The sequence below is a fragment of the Callithrix jacchus genome, chromosome 7 (assembly GCF_049354715.1).
Source record: "Callithrix jacchus isolate 240 chromosome 7, calJac240_pri, whole genome shotgun sequence".
In the NCBI taxonomy this organism is placed as follows: domain Eukaryota; kingdom Metazoa; phylum Chordata; class Mammalia; order Primates; family Cebidae; genus Callithrix; species Callithrix jacchus.
In genome coordinates this window covers 25,894,173-25,911,923 of record NC_133508.1, presented here as the reverse complement: position 1 = coordinate 25,911,923, position 17,751 = coordinate 25,894,173, and the positions used below count along the sequence as shown (strand labels likewise).

The window sequence follows — 17,751 nt, the reverse complement described above, 5'->3', positions numbered from 1 at the left end:
TAAAGTTGGTTAGAACACACACTCACATGTGCACACCCATATAACAAGTTGAAACCATAACAACCCAGGCAACAAAAAATCTTGTGTTTCAGATATGGCACATAGCTCTTAAACTACACATTTTAACCAGGCCTTTTTTCGGAAATCTAGACATAAAATAGTAATGCTGTAATTAGAAATTAGAACATGTATATAAATATTTTTTAAAAAGAGAAGCTCCAGATTGAAAAGCTTTGAGCATAGTTAATTAAAGTGTATTTCAAAGTCATGTGTCATACAACAAAGCAAGTAGGACATCTGCAGATGGACAAAATAAGTAAAGCTTTAAGTTTCCTTGTTCTGAGTGAACTACATTCTTATTTTATTCATATCCAATAGTTAACATGTTCTGAAAGGAAGGGCAATTAAAATGATTTTGCTTCAATTTTTATTCAGAAGTTACTCATTGATGTTAAAGATTTTATATGAATATAGATCTCTAGTTAATAAAAAATGTCTTGTGAATATGCCTATATTTCCTAAATCTTTTACTTCTTTGAGTAGACCAAACGTATTAATCTGTAAATGGAGTTACTCAAGTCAGAAACCCCTGATTTGTTTGTGAAAGTGACATGTATATACCAACCTAGTTAACAGCATTAGTAGCCCATTTAGAGCTGAGGGCCCTGCATGCCAGACAGGACAGTAGGATCAGAAGTCACTGGAGGCGGCAGGGTGGGGAAGAATGAGCAGAGGCATCAATCTCATCGTCTAGCCAGTTAGAGATTGTACAATTAAAGAGTGACTCTTTGGAGCTTAGGAAGTTTCGTTTTTGTTTTCATGGTTTTGGGGGGAACTATGTGCAAGATTCCAGGGGACTCAGACCAGGTAGCTCCAGACAGACTATCAGTATGCCAACCAAGAGAAGATAAATGCAGGAAGAGGTAAGAGGTCACCGCCTGCTTATTCCTCAGGTTTCAAGGGCCTCCCTTCTATGCTTCCAAGCATAGGAATGATGGGAATGACACCTATGTAGGGTTTCCAAAACTAAGGCCTGTTCCTACACAGTTTCTGAGATTTAGCTGTAAATCAGGAGTGCATACAAATGGGCTTAGGCAGCAGCATGGGTCTTTTTGGTGCATTCCACACTAATGCTTCCTTGATTAATAATATTATGAAGAAAATTTCTTTTTGTTAAGAGCCAAAGGACTTTTGATCTTTCCTGTTTTGTTAAGTACAATTTAAAATGATAAAAATATCTCTAAGGAAACTTGAAATCTTCATTGCAAAAAGCTTAGAGTTAATGAACAGGAAAAGAGAAAGTCAAGCCACTTACAAAACTATTTTTTTAAACATTTTTAAATGCTAGTATGAGAGTTAGTTCTGAAAGATCATTTTGATCCTTAATCCTCTAAGCATTCATCTGGAGCATGTTAATTTTCTGTAAGATGTTTGGCTGTTCTACTGGCATATGTGAAGCATGGATGTATAAGGTAAGGCTTGGATATTTCCAACCTTCCTCTGTGGCTAATGGACTTTCTTTGGCTTTCTGACTTGCTCAGCTTCCTGTCCAAATAGTACACTCATTGACTGGGAAAGAGACCTTCCTCAGAAGCTTAAGAATGAGTCCCCTTTTTCTGGTGAATCCCGTTGTTGTTAAGAAATGTCACTATGAGTAATTCTCCACTTGAAGTACTCTATATTCCAGAGTAGGCAGCCAGTAAAGACAGAAACCCCCATGAGTTCAGCAGAAAGGAGGGCCTGAAATCCATATCATTACCGGGATCCATTTTCTAGTCAAAATACAATGTTCACAGCTATGTGTTCAAAGGATGCTTTGTTGGTATATTATTTTGGCTGAGGTGGGAAACTGGCTAAAACCATTTTGAAATTGCTTCATGTTCAAACCCTTGGCATCACGACCTAGGACCTCAAACACCATCCACCTGTGTACTGGGCAGGGTCAGCAGAAGAAAACTTTTATTAAAAGAATCTTCGGAATGCCATATGTCGGCCTTCATAAACGAGGGCTAAATAACACTTTGTTCTGTGGTCTGCCGAGGCAGATGAGTCTACACTCAACCAACCAAGTCGAATAGCTGCACTTCAGGCATTTTCCTAAGATACCATCTTAAACTCTCTGTTGTCACCCAGTGGTGTCACAAGTTAAGCTGCATTTATGAATCCTTATAAGAATACATAAAATAATGTAATATTTTCCAGTCACTTCAAAATTTACTAGAAAACAAACTGAAACATATTAAATGGAAACCTTCCCCAAAACTGTAAATATCTGGTACTAATGAGCACAGTGGAGAAAACAGCTAAGGATTCTACTCAGAGCAGAGAGTACTGAATAATGCATGAAATGACAAATCCCAGGCCAGAGCCAGAAGAAAGATTTTCACAGCTTGCTTAAAAATTCATTCGAAACATAGTACAAAAAAAAAGTCTTTTGTTTTCTTCTTGATTAGACTTAGAGAAAGAAAAAGTCAAAGTCTTCAGACACCTTGTTATAGGAAATAGGAAAATGTTCTTTTAACATTAAGTTCTTAAATCTCTTTTCACCCCCTTTCATTTCAAGACATTTACTCACTCTGCCTCTTGAAAATATACCTGGCTTTTCTGAGCATAGAGTTACTGCCTTCTCAAGTTTCTGTAAAAGAAAATTGCTTAGCAGGGGTTCTCTGAACCCACATTTCATGGGAGTGCTAGATGTTCTTTTGGATCTGCCCCACATTACTATGTACTAAGTCAAACACATCCAAGGTTCCTGAAGGAAGTTCCTTTTTTGTAAATAAACACTCATCGTGTTTATTTACAAAAAGAGCCTACTTCAGCTCCTCTTTCCCTTATGAGCCATACTGACCTAGCTAAAAGCTGTACCTTTCCCTCCCTCCCTCCCTCCCTCCCTTCCTCCTTCCCTCTCCCTCCCTGCCTTTCTTCCTTTCATTCCCTCCCTCCTTCCTCCTCCCTCTTTCTCTCTGCCTCTCTCCTTTCCTCCCTCCCTCCCCCCTCTTTCTTTCTTGCTTTCTCTCTTTGCCTCTCTTCCTTCCTCCCTCTCTCCCTCCCTTCCCTCCCTCCTTCCCTGTCTTTCAAACAGTTGCAGCTTCAAATAAAAGATATCACATGAATGGCTTGCCAGTGAGGTGGGGCTATGTGAGTGGTCTGCCTTGGGTGCAGGCAACAAGGGGATGTTCTCTCAAATGTCTGTGGAGAATTTAGGGCAATAACGAAGACAACTAAAAGCTGGTCATGATGGGTGGATCACCTGAGGTCAGGAGTTCGAGACCAGCCAGGCCAACATAGTGAAATCCCCCATCTCTACTAAAAATACAAAAAATGAGCCAGGCATGTTGGTGGGTGTCTGTAATCCCAGCTACTTGGGAGGCTGAGGCAGGAGAATTGCATGAACCTGGGAGGCAGAGGTTGCAGTGAGCTGAGATCGTGCCATTGCACTCCAGCCTGCGCAACAAGAGCAAAACTCCATCTCAAAAAATAAACCAACCAAACAAAAAAACTTTGGTCTTTTTATAATCACCATATGCTGCTGATTCTAAACAATGCCAGTGATAAAAAACAAAATGCGCCTTTCTAAAGGGACAGGCCACTTAAATCCCAATCCCAACTTGATGCAACTGTGTTTCTCTGTTAATAAACAAGGGACCCTTTTATAATTTTCCTTTAGATTATCATGGTAGTCTTTGGCCATATGATTCTCAAATGTGGAGAGAGACCACCATAGAAAACAGTGGAATATTTGGTATAAGTGAAAAAAGCCTTTATTTTCTCATCCCAGACTAATGCCATTTATTAAATGAAAATATTTATTTCTATTATTTGATAATATAAATATTATAAAATTATATTTATTTTCATTTTTGGTGACAGAGTGTGATCCTGTTCCTCCTTCATGTTTGTTTCAAGTTTTCCATGCTACAGGAATTCTATAAATACTGCAATCAATTAGTGAGAGATCCAGGTGATAGAGAAAGAAGTATCTAATAATTCCAGTAAGCCAGAAGGAAAATGGCTGAAATAAAATGAAAACTCAGACATTTCTTTCCTATATTATCCTCAAGGGACTATAAACAGTCATTTCATAAATCAGTACTCATAATTTCCTTAGAATTTTTGCCTAGAGAGGTATGGTTTACTTTTAATTTTTTTTTAAACCTTGAAATGGAAAGTGGAATTCCTATAAAAATGGAGCTCTGGGATTCAAAGGGCTTTGTCCCTTAGCTTGGGCTACTTTGATCCCTCAAGCTACTCTTGATCAGCTCCTTCCAAAGCCTGGTTCTTTAGCTTTCCCTTCAATGTGTGGCGTTCTCCCTATTCTTCTAATGAATCCCCTTTTTGCTTAATTTAGCCATAATTCATTTATGTGCAACGAAACCAATAACCAAATCCATTTGGTTCTGTGCCAAATGCCATAATCCATTTTGTTTGCGACCAAAAAACCCTACTTGACATACTTACATACATTCAAATTATACTTAGTCCCTATAACTTTACCATCTTAAAGTTATTACACTTTAAACCATCTTACAGATGAGAAAACGAATTCTCAGATGTTATTCTTTGTTGTTTAAATAAGAAATGGCAGAATTGAAGTTCCAATTTGGAATTGTCAGGATTTAGGTCTTTCCTCTCTATTTAGGTCTTTCCTCTCCTTTCCTCTTCTAAGACAAAAGCTTAGAAGTCCCTTTCTCGGGGTCACGTGTTTCTTGACTCTAGGAGACACCAGCCAAAACCACCCTTTGCAGCTCCATTCATGAGAATCATCCACCCGTTTACTCATTCAACAAATATCTCAATACATAATATGGGAAAAATACAGCACTAAATCTGGGGAGCGCAAAGCTGGTTCAGCTGGTCCTTCCTTCAGGTTGTTCACATTTCTATGGGATGCTGATTTTTCAGTTTATAGATGTAAACAAGGTTGGTAACAGTTAAATTTAAGCAACATAGAAAAAAACAGAATATAATAGTAAAGCCATATGGTTCACAGAGGATAAGAATGAATCAGCTCATTACATTAGAAATAGTTTCAATTTAAGCCTTTGGTAGAGAAACTCTTCACTGCAATGACTTCTAGAGATACAAAGCCAGACGGAAAATTGTTTAACTTTGTTTTTAAAATAAACAAGAGATAATGTTGTAACACAGTTTCCCAAATCCAACCATTTGCATACTAATGTCAAGATTTCTGTTGTATCTGTGCATCAGCTAATAATTTCTTTAAATCACTTTACATTTTATTGTTTTAAAATATTTAAAGGAAGTTTTATATCACTACCTTATCAGTATCTAGTGATAGATAACACTTTCCAAAAATAGAAAGTACCTATAAAAATAAATACAATGAAACAAAGATAATGAATCTTATAGCATTGCAGTGAAAAGCTCTGAAAACTGAAGCCTGCTCTGCTCTTCAATGCAAACGCAGATTAGCAACTGTTCAGCAAGTGTTGAAGACTGACTAGTTCTCAACTAATCTTTCTCCTGAAAATAATCAGAAGGATTGAAGGAGAAGCTGAATGGAAGTAATTTTCTCATTAAATGATTCAGTGCTACTGTACACTGGGTTCACGTCCCCCTAAACATCCTCTCACAGACCACAGCGTTATGTGTTCCAGACGCTGGGAGACATGTTGAGGAAGAGCACAGTAAGTCAGGGGACTATCCATGGGTTATGTGTGGAAAGAATGACGGGAAGCAGCTTCCAGGGCTGCATCTGACATTGTTCATTCATTAATTCATCTACTAATATATATTAAAATGTCCCATGGGTCAGTCATTTGTGCTGAGTGCTGTGGATTTAATAATGCTATAATTCTTACTTCAAAGGAGAAGGTAAATGAAAGTGAAGGCGACAATTAAATAAGAAAACTATAAGCCACCATAAGTGTCATAATAGAGGACCCGCTAGACACTAAGTGCTAGACCATCAGGGACAGAGTTCATCTTCAAGTCCCAACAGGGCATCTATTCTTTCAGGATTTCCAGAAGGCTTATTGTCCACATGGGTTGTCACTGATTTCTCATCTCCTTTAGTGAGCACCCGTTTGAAAACAGCTGTCACATAAGAAATGGAGACCTGGAATGCAGTTGAAGAAAGAAGGATGCCAGAGGGAAGTGTGCTGGGATGTGAAGAGAATACAGTGAGAGTCAGAGAACGTTAGAGACTGGTCTAGTCTCTCCTTTGTAGCAAATAGAAGCCTATGATTTATTAGAGTTAGAGGCTAAATTGGGATTTAAATAGGATCTCCTGAAACTTAATCCAATATCTTTTGTACTTTACCACATATATAAGAAGGAAATCTTGAAAGTCAAACACATTCACATTTTTTTCAAAAAAGATAAAAGAATAATTAATCTAGAGCATTCTCAGTATCAAAAGAGAAAAAAATAAAAATAAAAATTCTTATGTGATAGTGCAATTATCACATTTTTAAAAAAGGTTGAAAAGGAGGACATTTAAAGGTAGAGATAATACATATTATGGCACCTGAGATAAACCACTGTATGACCCATAGTAGGAGATTTTTATTCAGGAAAATGTATGGCCAAACTAGCATGAACCTGTGAATGGCTTACTGTGGTTATCAAAACAGCTTTAAAGCCGATCAGCGCAAAGGGTTTTCTTCATAGGGCTACAGTTTTACCCTGCAGGAAAAATTTATTGTGTATCTCCCATGCCCTTTGGCAGCACTTCATTGAGACTTTCTTTAAACTTAGAAAAAAGAGGCCAGGGAAAAGCCTGGAATAATTTCCAGCCATCCCCAGCCTTTGTAGATAGATAGTTTACTGCTTTTTTTTCTTCCCCAATATTTGGGTGGTTTTGGAACTAAGTATAAGCATTCTCCATTTTCCAAGGCTGACAATTGCCAAAGCACATTGGTTAAGGAGGAAAGCAAAAGCACTATTTTCTGAACTTCACCCATTGAATATCAGCAGGATTACCTTGGGGCATGGAACTTCGGAATGGAGGACAGTAGTTTTTGTCAAATAAGGGTGTTTGTATATGGGATTCTATGGTCACTATGGATACGTATCATTATTTCAGCTGTATTACCTTTGTGTTCCTTCCTGTTCTGAACTAGTAAATACTGTTTCACATTGTAAACTTATTGTTTAATAGGAACTAACCCTTTCTATAACCAATATCACATTTTACTGAAGCATCTTTTTAAACTAATTCAGTTCTATTAAAGATTTCCCCAAAGAATCCAAAAGATGTCATCACCTTGAAAGTAAAAAATATATAGTATCTTGCTATTTAAATTCTTGAAATTGAGCCATTTAGGTGATTAGCCCAGCTAACAATTATGTGCTAAGCCAATCACTTTGATCCTTCCATGAGAATGAAGACAAATAAAATACCTGTGAAGTTTGAGAGTGACAGTTCCATAAACAGTAGCAAAACCGAGAAGACGGACCCATCTGAGGAGAATACAGCGAAATGTGCTTGGCTCAAAGTACAAAATAACAACCTGTGGGATGAAAACAGAGAGAGACCTTCAGGATCAACTGATGATACACAGACCCAAGTCAATTTCTCATAAACTGATGTTTCATACATATGAATTTTGATGTAAGCATATACTAATCTGAATAATTCTTTATAATATTATTTTGACCATTTATTGTCCAGACCAAATAAATACAGAGTCTCACTACTGCTTATTAAATAAAATATAAATTCTTAAAACATAACTTTTAGGAGTTTCTATCAGCTGTCTCTAAGTCTTTGGTGTGTGTCCAAACTTACCTCTCTTTATTGTCCAAACGAGCAAGCGAGAACAGTCCTGTTGCCATTCTCTCCCAGAGCAGCTTGTTCCCACCTCCATGCTTCTGGCAATCCCTTTCCCCCTGTCTGAAACAGCCCTGGGACTGCCATGTACTGCATCTTGCAAACAATCTAACACTCCATATTTACTACTCAGCTCAGTTACCTCACTAATTCATTACTTTCTCACTCCGGAGTTTTTGTTCAACAAATATTAATTAAGTATTTACCATAAGCCAGGCACTGTGCTAGGAGCTGCTGATATAAGATACAAAGGCCAGGAAGAAAAAGAAAAGAGACATGGATATCGGAAATTGCATTCAAGTAACATAGGTACTGTGATAAATATCTCTGCAATTTCAGTGGGACCACAAAGAGTCCAGGGGAGAGTGAAGAGATACAGGCAAGACACTCTGCTACTTTTCATATGCTACTGTGTGGTTGTGGGTGAGTGCCTGTAGAATAAGAATTGCTTTGACCCTGCCTAAGAAACCTTGTGGCGTTAAAGGATTAGTGCTACTGAAGGGCACAGACTCTCAGTCTTCACTGGAGTAGCTGGCCTGAACTGTTTCTGCTGAAAGCGAGGTCATCGTAACAAACATATGCCCACTGCCAAAACCCTGAGGACGACTTTGGTTTTTCCTGCAGAGATGTGCATATTGCTGGGGGCCATGGCGTAGGTGACATTTTCTGGCTTTTTTACAACTATAGCCCCTCCCTCTAGCAGTGCCAAGAATGAATTACCTAAAGTCTTCTCAAGTATTTCTGCTACACAAAGATATTAAGTTCTCAAGGAATGGGGAAAACATGGGCAAAAGTGTTAAGGAGAAATTAAAGAAAGGTACAAGTAGATGTGAACAGGAGATAATGTTTTGCATGCTCATGATGTCAAGTAAAAATATTCAACTTTATTATTTTGCATACACAGAATTTGTTCTTAGTTTTTCAATTTACGAAGTCTACGTGAAGATACAGACAGATTTGCCTTCAGGATTTAATCTCCCAGAAAAATGTCTAGATTCAGCAAAAAAATAAAAATAAGAAGTACAGGGCCGGGCACAGTGGCTCATGCCTGTAATCCCAGCACTTTGGGAGGCTGAGGCAGGTGGATCACGAGGTTAAGACATCGAGACCATCCTGGTCAACGTGGTGAAACCCCATCTCTACTAAAAATACAAAAAATTAGCTAGGCATGGTGGCACGCGCCTGTAGTCCCAGCTACTTGGGAGGCTGAGGCAGGAGAATTGCCTGAACCCAGGAGGCAGAGGTTGCAGTGAGCCAAGATTGCTCCATTGCACTCCAGCCTGGGTAACAAGAGCGAAACTCTGTCTCAAAAAATATATTTATAAATAAACAAATAAGAAGTACAAAACTGTTCTTTTACTCTGTTTACAAAACAAGCTAAAATTCTATACATTTGTATTCCAAGCTTGAGTTCATGTATTTCAGACTTATTTCCTTTGCTATAGTAGTTCAATAGGAATCAAGGGTTCAGCAAAGGAAGCGTTATTGTTTATTCAGGACTTGAAGCTAAGAGGAGGAGCAAAAACTCATGGCGGGGAAGGCAAATGGAGAAACCTTGACAGAAGATAAGGAATGCAGGGAGCATATGTGCTCCTTCTCATGGAAGAGAATGACAGGTCAGAGACTACACATAGAGCGGTCTGAAGTCTGGAATATGTAAAGTCTCAACTATTTCCACTAGAAATGGCCATAGAAATTCTTCTGGAAGAGTGGATGCTTGGGAGCTGCAAAATCCTATCAGTAAAACTTTTCATTATCCAGCAAGCTTTCTCCAGGTGATAAATCAGCAAAGGTGAACCACTGTAATATAGAGTCTGCATAATTTTTACTTAAACATACTTTTGAGCTGTCTGAGAACTACTGATATATCTTCAAACTTTTTATTTTACAGATAAAGAAGTTCAGGACTTGTTAGTATAAGTGAAAGATTGGGTTGGCCAGAAATTCATGAAATAACAATCAATGTTTTTCAGTATCCATGGTGGAGTTATAAGTTTAAAAAATAATAAAAATAAAAATTCTAGTAAACTAAATGTGTTATTAAAAACAGTTCAGCAAATAGTAGACAGGAACTCTTAGTTTGCATATGCCACAGGCAATGCTGGTGCTAGGAGAGAGTACAGGCTTTGAATCCAGTCTCCCTGGGTTCCAATTCTGGCTCTACTTTCTCGCTCTCTCTTTTTTTTTTTTTTTTTTTTTTTGAGACAGAGTCTCACTCTGTCACCCAAACTGGAGTGCAGTGGTGCGATCTTGACTCACTGTAACCTCTGCCTCCCAGGTTCAAGTGATTCTCCTGCCTCAGCTTCCCATGTAGCTAAGAATACAAGCGTGTGCCTCTACACCTGGCTAATTTTTGTATTTTTAGTAGAGATGGGGTTTCACCATATTGGTCAGGCTCGTCTTGAACTCCTGACCTCGTGATCTGCCCACCTTGGTCTCCCAAAGTGCTGAATTACAGGCATAAGCCACTGCACCCGGCCAGGCTCTACTCTTTTCTTAGTTGTGGATGTTCCACAATTTATTTAATATTGCCTGGCTATACCTCAGCTGTCTCATTGTAAAATGGGTGTAGCAACAAAATACTTCATCTTGGAAATATATTGAGGCTGAAATGTGGTAGTGTGTGGTAAGCAGCCAAACACTGTGCCGGGTACAGTGAGGATTCAGTAAGTATTGGCTAACATTAGGAGAGTTGACTTATTTGTGCTTTGTTCTAGAAGTTTTAACAAGTTATTTTCTGCTCACCCTGGCCACCCCTCCTTTTGAATTCCTACTATGACTTTTAGACTATATGCTTTTTCTACTGCATCTTATACTGTAGTTAACTCTGTGGGTGCCTCTCTGAATTAAATGTGAAATTGAAGAAGGGCCTGTTCCTCAGTGTATTTTATGTACTTTACAAACCAAAGTTTATACTTATTAAATATTTGCTCAATGATCTATTTTAGTCAGTTTTAAAAGAAAAATGTTACCCTCAAAACAAGCTATTTGAAAATTGATTAGGGCTTTCTAATCATTGTGAATATCCTACTTCACATATTCCATATTTTATTTACCCATTGTGAGGCAGTAAAGGATTTGGAAGCCATAAAAAACATCAGATGTGGATTAGGTCCTCAAAAAAGTTACAATTTCATAGAGTGGATATTACAAGTAAGTGATAAATACGATTTTAAGTATTTAGGCATCTCTTACTATATGCTAGACACTAAATTAAGCATTTTTGCCTGCATTTACTCATTTAATCCTCACAATACCTTAGGAAGTAAAGAGTATGATTTTACTGAAGAGGAACAGAGTACAGATCATTTAAGAGATGTGCCCAGTGTTACACGCTAGGAGCCGTCAGAGCCAGGATCTGAATCCAGGCGGTTTGGTTCCAGAGTTGGTGTTCCTGAGAACTGTGAGAACAATGATGCCGTCCTGCCTCCTAACGGCTCTGTTGTGTGGGGGAGATGATGAATGTCATCACCCTGTAAATTGCATTATAATGAGGATTTCAGAGGAAAAGGAAATTACTGGCAGTGGAAACAAATGAAATTTTCCTGGAAGGGCTGACATCTGAGCAAGAACGGAAGGGGGAACAGGCTTAAGTGTTCATTCAGGCAAAGAAGAAAGATGGAGGGAACCCAGGACAAAAGCATGTTGTGGGAAAGTTCCTGAGTATGGACTGTAAGGTTACAGCCAGGAAGACAAGAGGAATTGTGTAAAGAAAGCTTTAAAACAGAGATGGAGCCAGATCATTGTCAGCTTTGAACAATAGGGTGGAGAATTCAGCTTTTATTCCAGGAGCAGTACACCTGGCATTAAAATTGTCTCAGTTGAGATAAGCAGTGTGTGCACCAGGAAGTCCATCCGGCTGCAGCACGGAAGAGCACAGGTCGGGCTATGGAAAAGGGAGAGGCTGAAGGTGAGAGAACCAGATGGAACTAAAAATAACCAAGTTCATCTTTCCTAACAAACGTTTTCCTTCTTCTCATTCCAGTGTCTCTCATTTCAATTCCCAAATGGCAACTGATGGGATGTTTCTCAACACCTCACTGCCCTGCTTAGAACCTTTCAGTGGCTCTCAACACTCTTAGGAAAAGGTCAAAATTATTTAAGATGGTTAGCAAGGACCTTCACACTGGAACTGATCTCTGCGATATCATTACTTCTACCCACCTGATCCCTGCAGTCCTTGCATTTGCTGTCTCTTCTGGCTGCATGTTCCTTACACAACCCCTGTTGAACTTGTACCTGGCTTTCTCCTGTTCACCTACTTCAATCCTCAGCCCAAACATCCCTTCCTCTAGGAAGAACATGCCTCCCCTGTGGTTTAGCACACTGTTCCTACTTGTTAATCCTGTCTTCCCTCTAGATTTCAGGCTCTATGACAACCATGGGTTTTCTCAATCACTTCTGTTCCATTGGCACCAGCAGTGTCCTGGCATACAGAGAGTGCTCGGTAAATATTTCTTGGTTGGAAGAAAACATAAAGCTATAGAGAAAAGGCAAAGGAGATGTAACTAATATAGTGGGAGGGAAGAATTCATTCATAGGGAATACAGGAAAGAAAATGCCAAATCAAGAAAAATGGGCAACCCGCTATTTATTGAGGCAAAGGGAATATAGTGTCAAACATAATGTAAGATTTTAAGCCTGGGTGACCTGGAGGATGATTGTACTTGAAACAGCAAAAAGAAAAGGATGCGTAAGTCTGGGGAAGACATTTCAAAGTCTGCTGATTGCCTTGACTTTTTGGATGCTGAACACAGCTAACGGGGGTTAAAAAGAGAATCACAAAGGAGAAGACTATTAGGCTTCTCAAAGATGCAAAGAATAAAAGAACGTTTAGAAAATCAAACACCGCATGTTCTCACTCATAGGTGTGTGTTGAACAATGAGAACACATGGACACAGGGAGGGGAGCATTACCCACTGGGATCTGTTGGGGAGAAATAAGGGAGGGAGGGACAGCAGAGGGCAGGGAGTTGGGGACAGATACCATGGAGAGAAATGCCAGATATAGGTGATGGGGAGGAAGGCAGCAAATCATACTGCCATGTGTGTACCTATGCAACAATCCTGCATGTTCTTCACATGTACCCCCAAACCTAAAATGCAATTAACAAAATAAAATAGAATAAATTTTTTGCAAATATAGACACACCACTAGAGACTCATAAAGTTAATCTCCACTATGCTCAGTAGACACAATGCCTAGTGCTTTTAAAAGAGAAATTACAAGGGACAACAGTAATTCCCTGCCTCATCCTGCATGTCTCAGCAAAGGTGGGCATCCACGACACTCTCAAGCACCCCTCAGACTGAGTTAGTTTCCCATCTTATTTGCATGCTATTTACTCTCATTGAATGCTGAGCTTTCCTTTGTTGTGCTCATCAGCTCTACTTAGAAACAATTCTTTCTGTAATTCATTTGTTTAATGTATCTTCCTAGCTCGTTTATAAGGTGCATGAGGGCAGGGATTATAAGTAATTCTTGATTGTATGGCCATTCCCTAAGATAGTACTGGCAATAGGAGATATCAGTCATGATGTGGAAGGCATGGGTTAAAACAGGAAGGAAGGGCGGGAAGAAGAGAGGAAGTGAGCGAGGAAGGAGAGTAAGTTCATTTTTGGAAATACTAAGTATAAGTTGCCTGTGGGTCTAGGTTTGTAGCAGTTACTATAATCTGTAACAAGCAAAAAACCAAAAACGAGATTGAAAAGTTTCATTATATATAAAAAAAACCACCCCATCAAAACTGGGCAAAGGATATGAACAGACACTTCTCAAAAGACAACATTTATGTGGCCAAAAAAATATGAAAAAAAGCTCATCATCACTGGTCATTAGAGAAATGCAAATCAAAACCACAATGAGATACCATCTCATGCCAGTTAGAATGGTGATCATTAAAAAGTCAGGAAACAACAGATGTTGGAGAGGATGTAAAGAAATAGGAATGCTTTTATGCCATTGGTGGGAGTGTAAATTAGTTCAACCATTGTGGGGGACAGTGTGGTGATTCCTTAAGGATCTAGAACCAGAAATCCCATTTGATCCAGCAATCCCACTACAGGGTATATACCCAAAGGATTATAAGTCATTCTACTATGAAGACAAATGCACACATATGTTTACTGTAGCACTGTTCACAGTAGCGAAGACTTGGAACCAACCCAAATGCCCATCAGTGATAGACTGGATGAAGAAAATGTGGCACATATACACAATGGAATACTATGCAGCCCTAAAAATGATGAGTTAATGTCCTTTGCAGGGACATGGATGAAGCTGGAGACCATCATTCTCAGCAAACTGACAGGAACAGGAAACCAAACACTGCATGTTCTCACGCATAAGTGGGAGCTGAACAATGAGAACACAGGAACACAGGAAGGGGAACATCACACACCAGAGCTGTTGGGGAGTAGGGAGGTTAGGGGAGGGATAGCATTAAGAGAAATCCCTAATGTAGATGATGGGTTGATGGGTGCAGCAAACCACCATGGCATGTATATACCTACGTAACAAACCTCCACATTCTGCACATGTATCCCAGAACTTAAAATATAATAAAAAACTATATATAAACATACATTTTAACAAAATTATTACAAAACAAATATTCCTTTTCAAATCTCAATAATAAATTTCGTAACAGACTATAACAGTGAAGAAAAAATGAGAAAATCAAGCCACTTAGCTGAATAATTTATGAATTATAATACTGATATTATACTAATAGCTGTCATTTTTATGTACCAATAATAATAACTATTCATGCTCCCCCAACACATACACTGACTACTATGCTAAACATATTACCTATATTTAGGGTTCAAAATATACTTTATTGCCTCTGTTTTAAAGAAAAACAGACTGAGTTTTAATGGGATTAATTTATTTGCCCATGGTTATCAAAATAGTTTTTAAACAAGAACCCATAAAATGTTCCTTGACTGGAAGTACTGCCTAAGGCATAATTCCAAAGTAAGTATAGCAAACAAACAAACAAATATCCCAATTCTCTTTGTAATACTAGGGGCCAGTGACAGTTATCAAGATGCTGCACTGAATTTGCGGGCCATAGGATTTACGTGTACCACTCTATTTATTAAGTAACTTAGGGACTGAAGAGCAGGCATGATTACTGGATGAATGATCACAGCATAGAAATTATAGGTGTTGTAAAATGAGACATCCTAGGTTAAAAGGGCTGAGGCCAGGCGCAGTGGTGCAGGCCTGTAACACCAGCACTTTGGAAGGCCAAGGTGGGTGGATCACAAGGTCAGGAGTTCAAGACCAGTCTGGCCAATATGGTGAGTTCAAGACCAGTCTGGCCAATATGGTGAAACCCTGTCTCTACAAAAAAGTAAAAAAATTGGCTGGGCATGGTGGCACGTGGTTGTAGTTTCAGCTACTCAGGAGGCTGAGGCAGGAGAATCACTGGAACCCAGGAGGCGAGGTTGCAGTGAGCCAAGATCATGCCACTGCACTCTAGCCTGGGCAACAGAGCAAGACTGTGTCTCAAAAAAAAAAAAAAAAAAAAAAAAAAAAAAAAAAAAAAGGAGAGGCTGAGTGGAAAAAGATATCCAGGATCAGCAGCAGAAGGTGTCACACCCAAACCACCAACTTCCCTTTGCCTTTTAAGTGTGCCTCTTGGGAACTCACTATAATTTTCCAAAGTCTTTCAGAGCAAGACTTCAGTGTGAAGACCTAAGGTAGATATACCTGTGTGTGTGTTTTAAGGACTTGGTTTATAACCATGGGAAGTTTTTTCAAATGTTCTCAAAACTCATATACAATGGAATACTGTTTAGCCATAAAAAATAAAGTAATATCTTTTGTAGCAACATGGTTTGAATTCCAAGTCATTAAGTGAAACAATTCAGAAGCAGAAAGAAAATTACTGCATGTTCTCACTAATAAGTGGAAGCTAAAAAGTCTGTATCCAGGGACATAGAGTATGGAATGACAGACAAAGGAGACTTGGAAAAGTGCAGGGGTAAGAGGGGGTGAATGATGTGAAATTACTCAATGAGTATAATAAACTTTATTTGGGTAATGGATACACAAAAAATTACACATAGTACTCCTTAAATGTATACAAAAAAATAAACCATACACAACAACTAATCTTATTGATGGGATACTAAAGGCACTGAGTTTTTAAAAAGTATTGCTCACTGGGCATGGTGGCTCACACCTGTAATCTTAGCACTTTGGGAGGCTGAAGTTGGCAGATCACTTGAGGTTGGGAGTTTCAGACCAGTCTGGCCAACATGGTGAAACCCTGTCTCTACTAAAAATACAAAAATTAGCTGGGCATAGTGACATCCACCTATAAGCCCTGCTCCTTAGAAGGCTGAGGCAGGAGAATTTATTGAACCTGGGAGGCGGAGGTTGCACCACTGTACCCCAGCCTGAGTGACAGAGTAAGAATCCATTTCAAAAAACAAACAAAAATAAAAATTAAATAAATAAATAAAAATAAAACATATTGTTGTGGTGGAAACAGCTCTCCAAGACTTGCTCTCAGGTACAATGAAATCTGAACATACTATTCACCCACGTCACTGACGTTAGCATGTTTTGAAGTCTGCTTGATTGCCTAGACTCTTTGGATACTGAACACAGCTAAGAGGGGAGAAACAGATAACTATAAAGGAGGTAACTATTACACTTCTCAAATATGCTCTAAATAGAAAAACTTTTTTTTTTTTTTGAGACAGAGTTTTGCTCCTGTTGCCCAAGCTGGAGTGCAATGGAGCAATCTCGGCTCACTGCAACCTCCACACCTCCGGGATTCAGGCGATTCTCCTGCCTCAGCCTCCCAAGTAGCTGGGATTACAGGCACCTGCCACCATGCCCAGCTAATTTTTTTTGTATTTTTAGTAGAGATGGGGTTTCACCCTGTTGGCCAGGCTGGTCTCAAACTCCTGACCTCAGGTGATCCACCCACCTCAGCCTCCCAAGGTGCTGGGATTACAGGCATGAGCCACTGTGCCTGGCCCTTAGAAGAGCATTTGTAACAGAATAACTTTTTGCAAGTATAGACACATTGATAGAGATAGAAAATTAACCTCCACAGATTCTTCTCAGTAGATACAATGCCTAGTACTTTTAAAAGAGGGATGCTGATAAGGTACAATGATGAGAAGCCAGCATGGTCCAACACTGTTCCCAAAGCTCTGAGAGCCAAAGGTGAGAAGCTCTTGGTTTAGGCCTGCTCTCTTCAGAGTCTGAGCAATAGTGTTGGATACAGCAGTTCCCTTTTCCTAACTGACTCCAAGTGTTACTTACTTCAGTTCAGTGAAACTGGTTGTGAATTTAACCACTTTTACAGGTAAATGAGGTGTTATGTGCTTTGGGGTTTCTGTTAGTAGAGAGTGTGAGAACAGTTTTACTTACAAATGGAGAAAAGGAAAAGGTTACTGTGTACTAGGAGGCATGGTAACAGACTCACGTGGCAAGATTTTTGTTGATGAAGTCCTTTGATAAGGATTTATTTGAAGAATGTCTGAGGCTTTAAGAACTCTCTAACATATTTATAATGTCCCTCTGCTTCCTACAAGGAAAGAGCTTACTAGTCAAATATTTTCCAGAGGTGCTCATCCCATGTTTGCTATGTTGCCAACAATCCTAAAAACGTGAAGAATTAAGCTGATAACTTCCCCTGACAGAGGACACTCCACAAAGGTCCTACTTGGAAATAGCTAGTACTGAACATTGTGTGTAGCCTCTCCAGGTTTGCTCTGTTTGAAGTGGGAGGCTGGAAATGAGTCGCTAGGCAGAGCTGTGTGCACTGAAGCACTATGATTCAGGATCACCTATTGCGAGCCTTTATTCAATGTCCTGCGGTGTGTTTGAAAATTATTCTATTTTTCTGTCTTTGGCAAGAGAGATGCTTCCCTATGTGGGAGGTATTAAGGATAAAAATGCACGTCCTTCAAATCTTTAACCTACT

At 39.1% G+C, this 17,751-nt stretch overlaps 1 protein-coding gene across 1 annotated transcript in view; it reads right to left on the bottom strand.

The window, feature by feature from the left end:
* GPR158 (G protein-coupled receptor 158) overlaps positions 1–17,751 on the bottom strand; it is a 420,273-nt gene that overhangs the window by 46,552 nt on the left and 355,970 nt on the right. Inside the window, exon 6 of the mRNA XM_002750100.6 lies at positions 7,366–7,475. Within this exon, the coding sequence (XP_002750146.3) occupies positions 7,366–7,475 (110 nt within the window). The remainder of the gene's footprint in view (positions 1–7,365; positions 7,476–17,751) is intronic.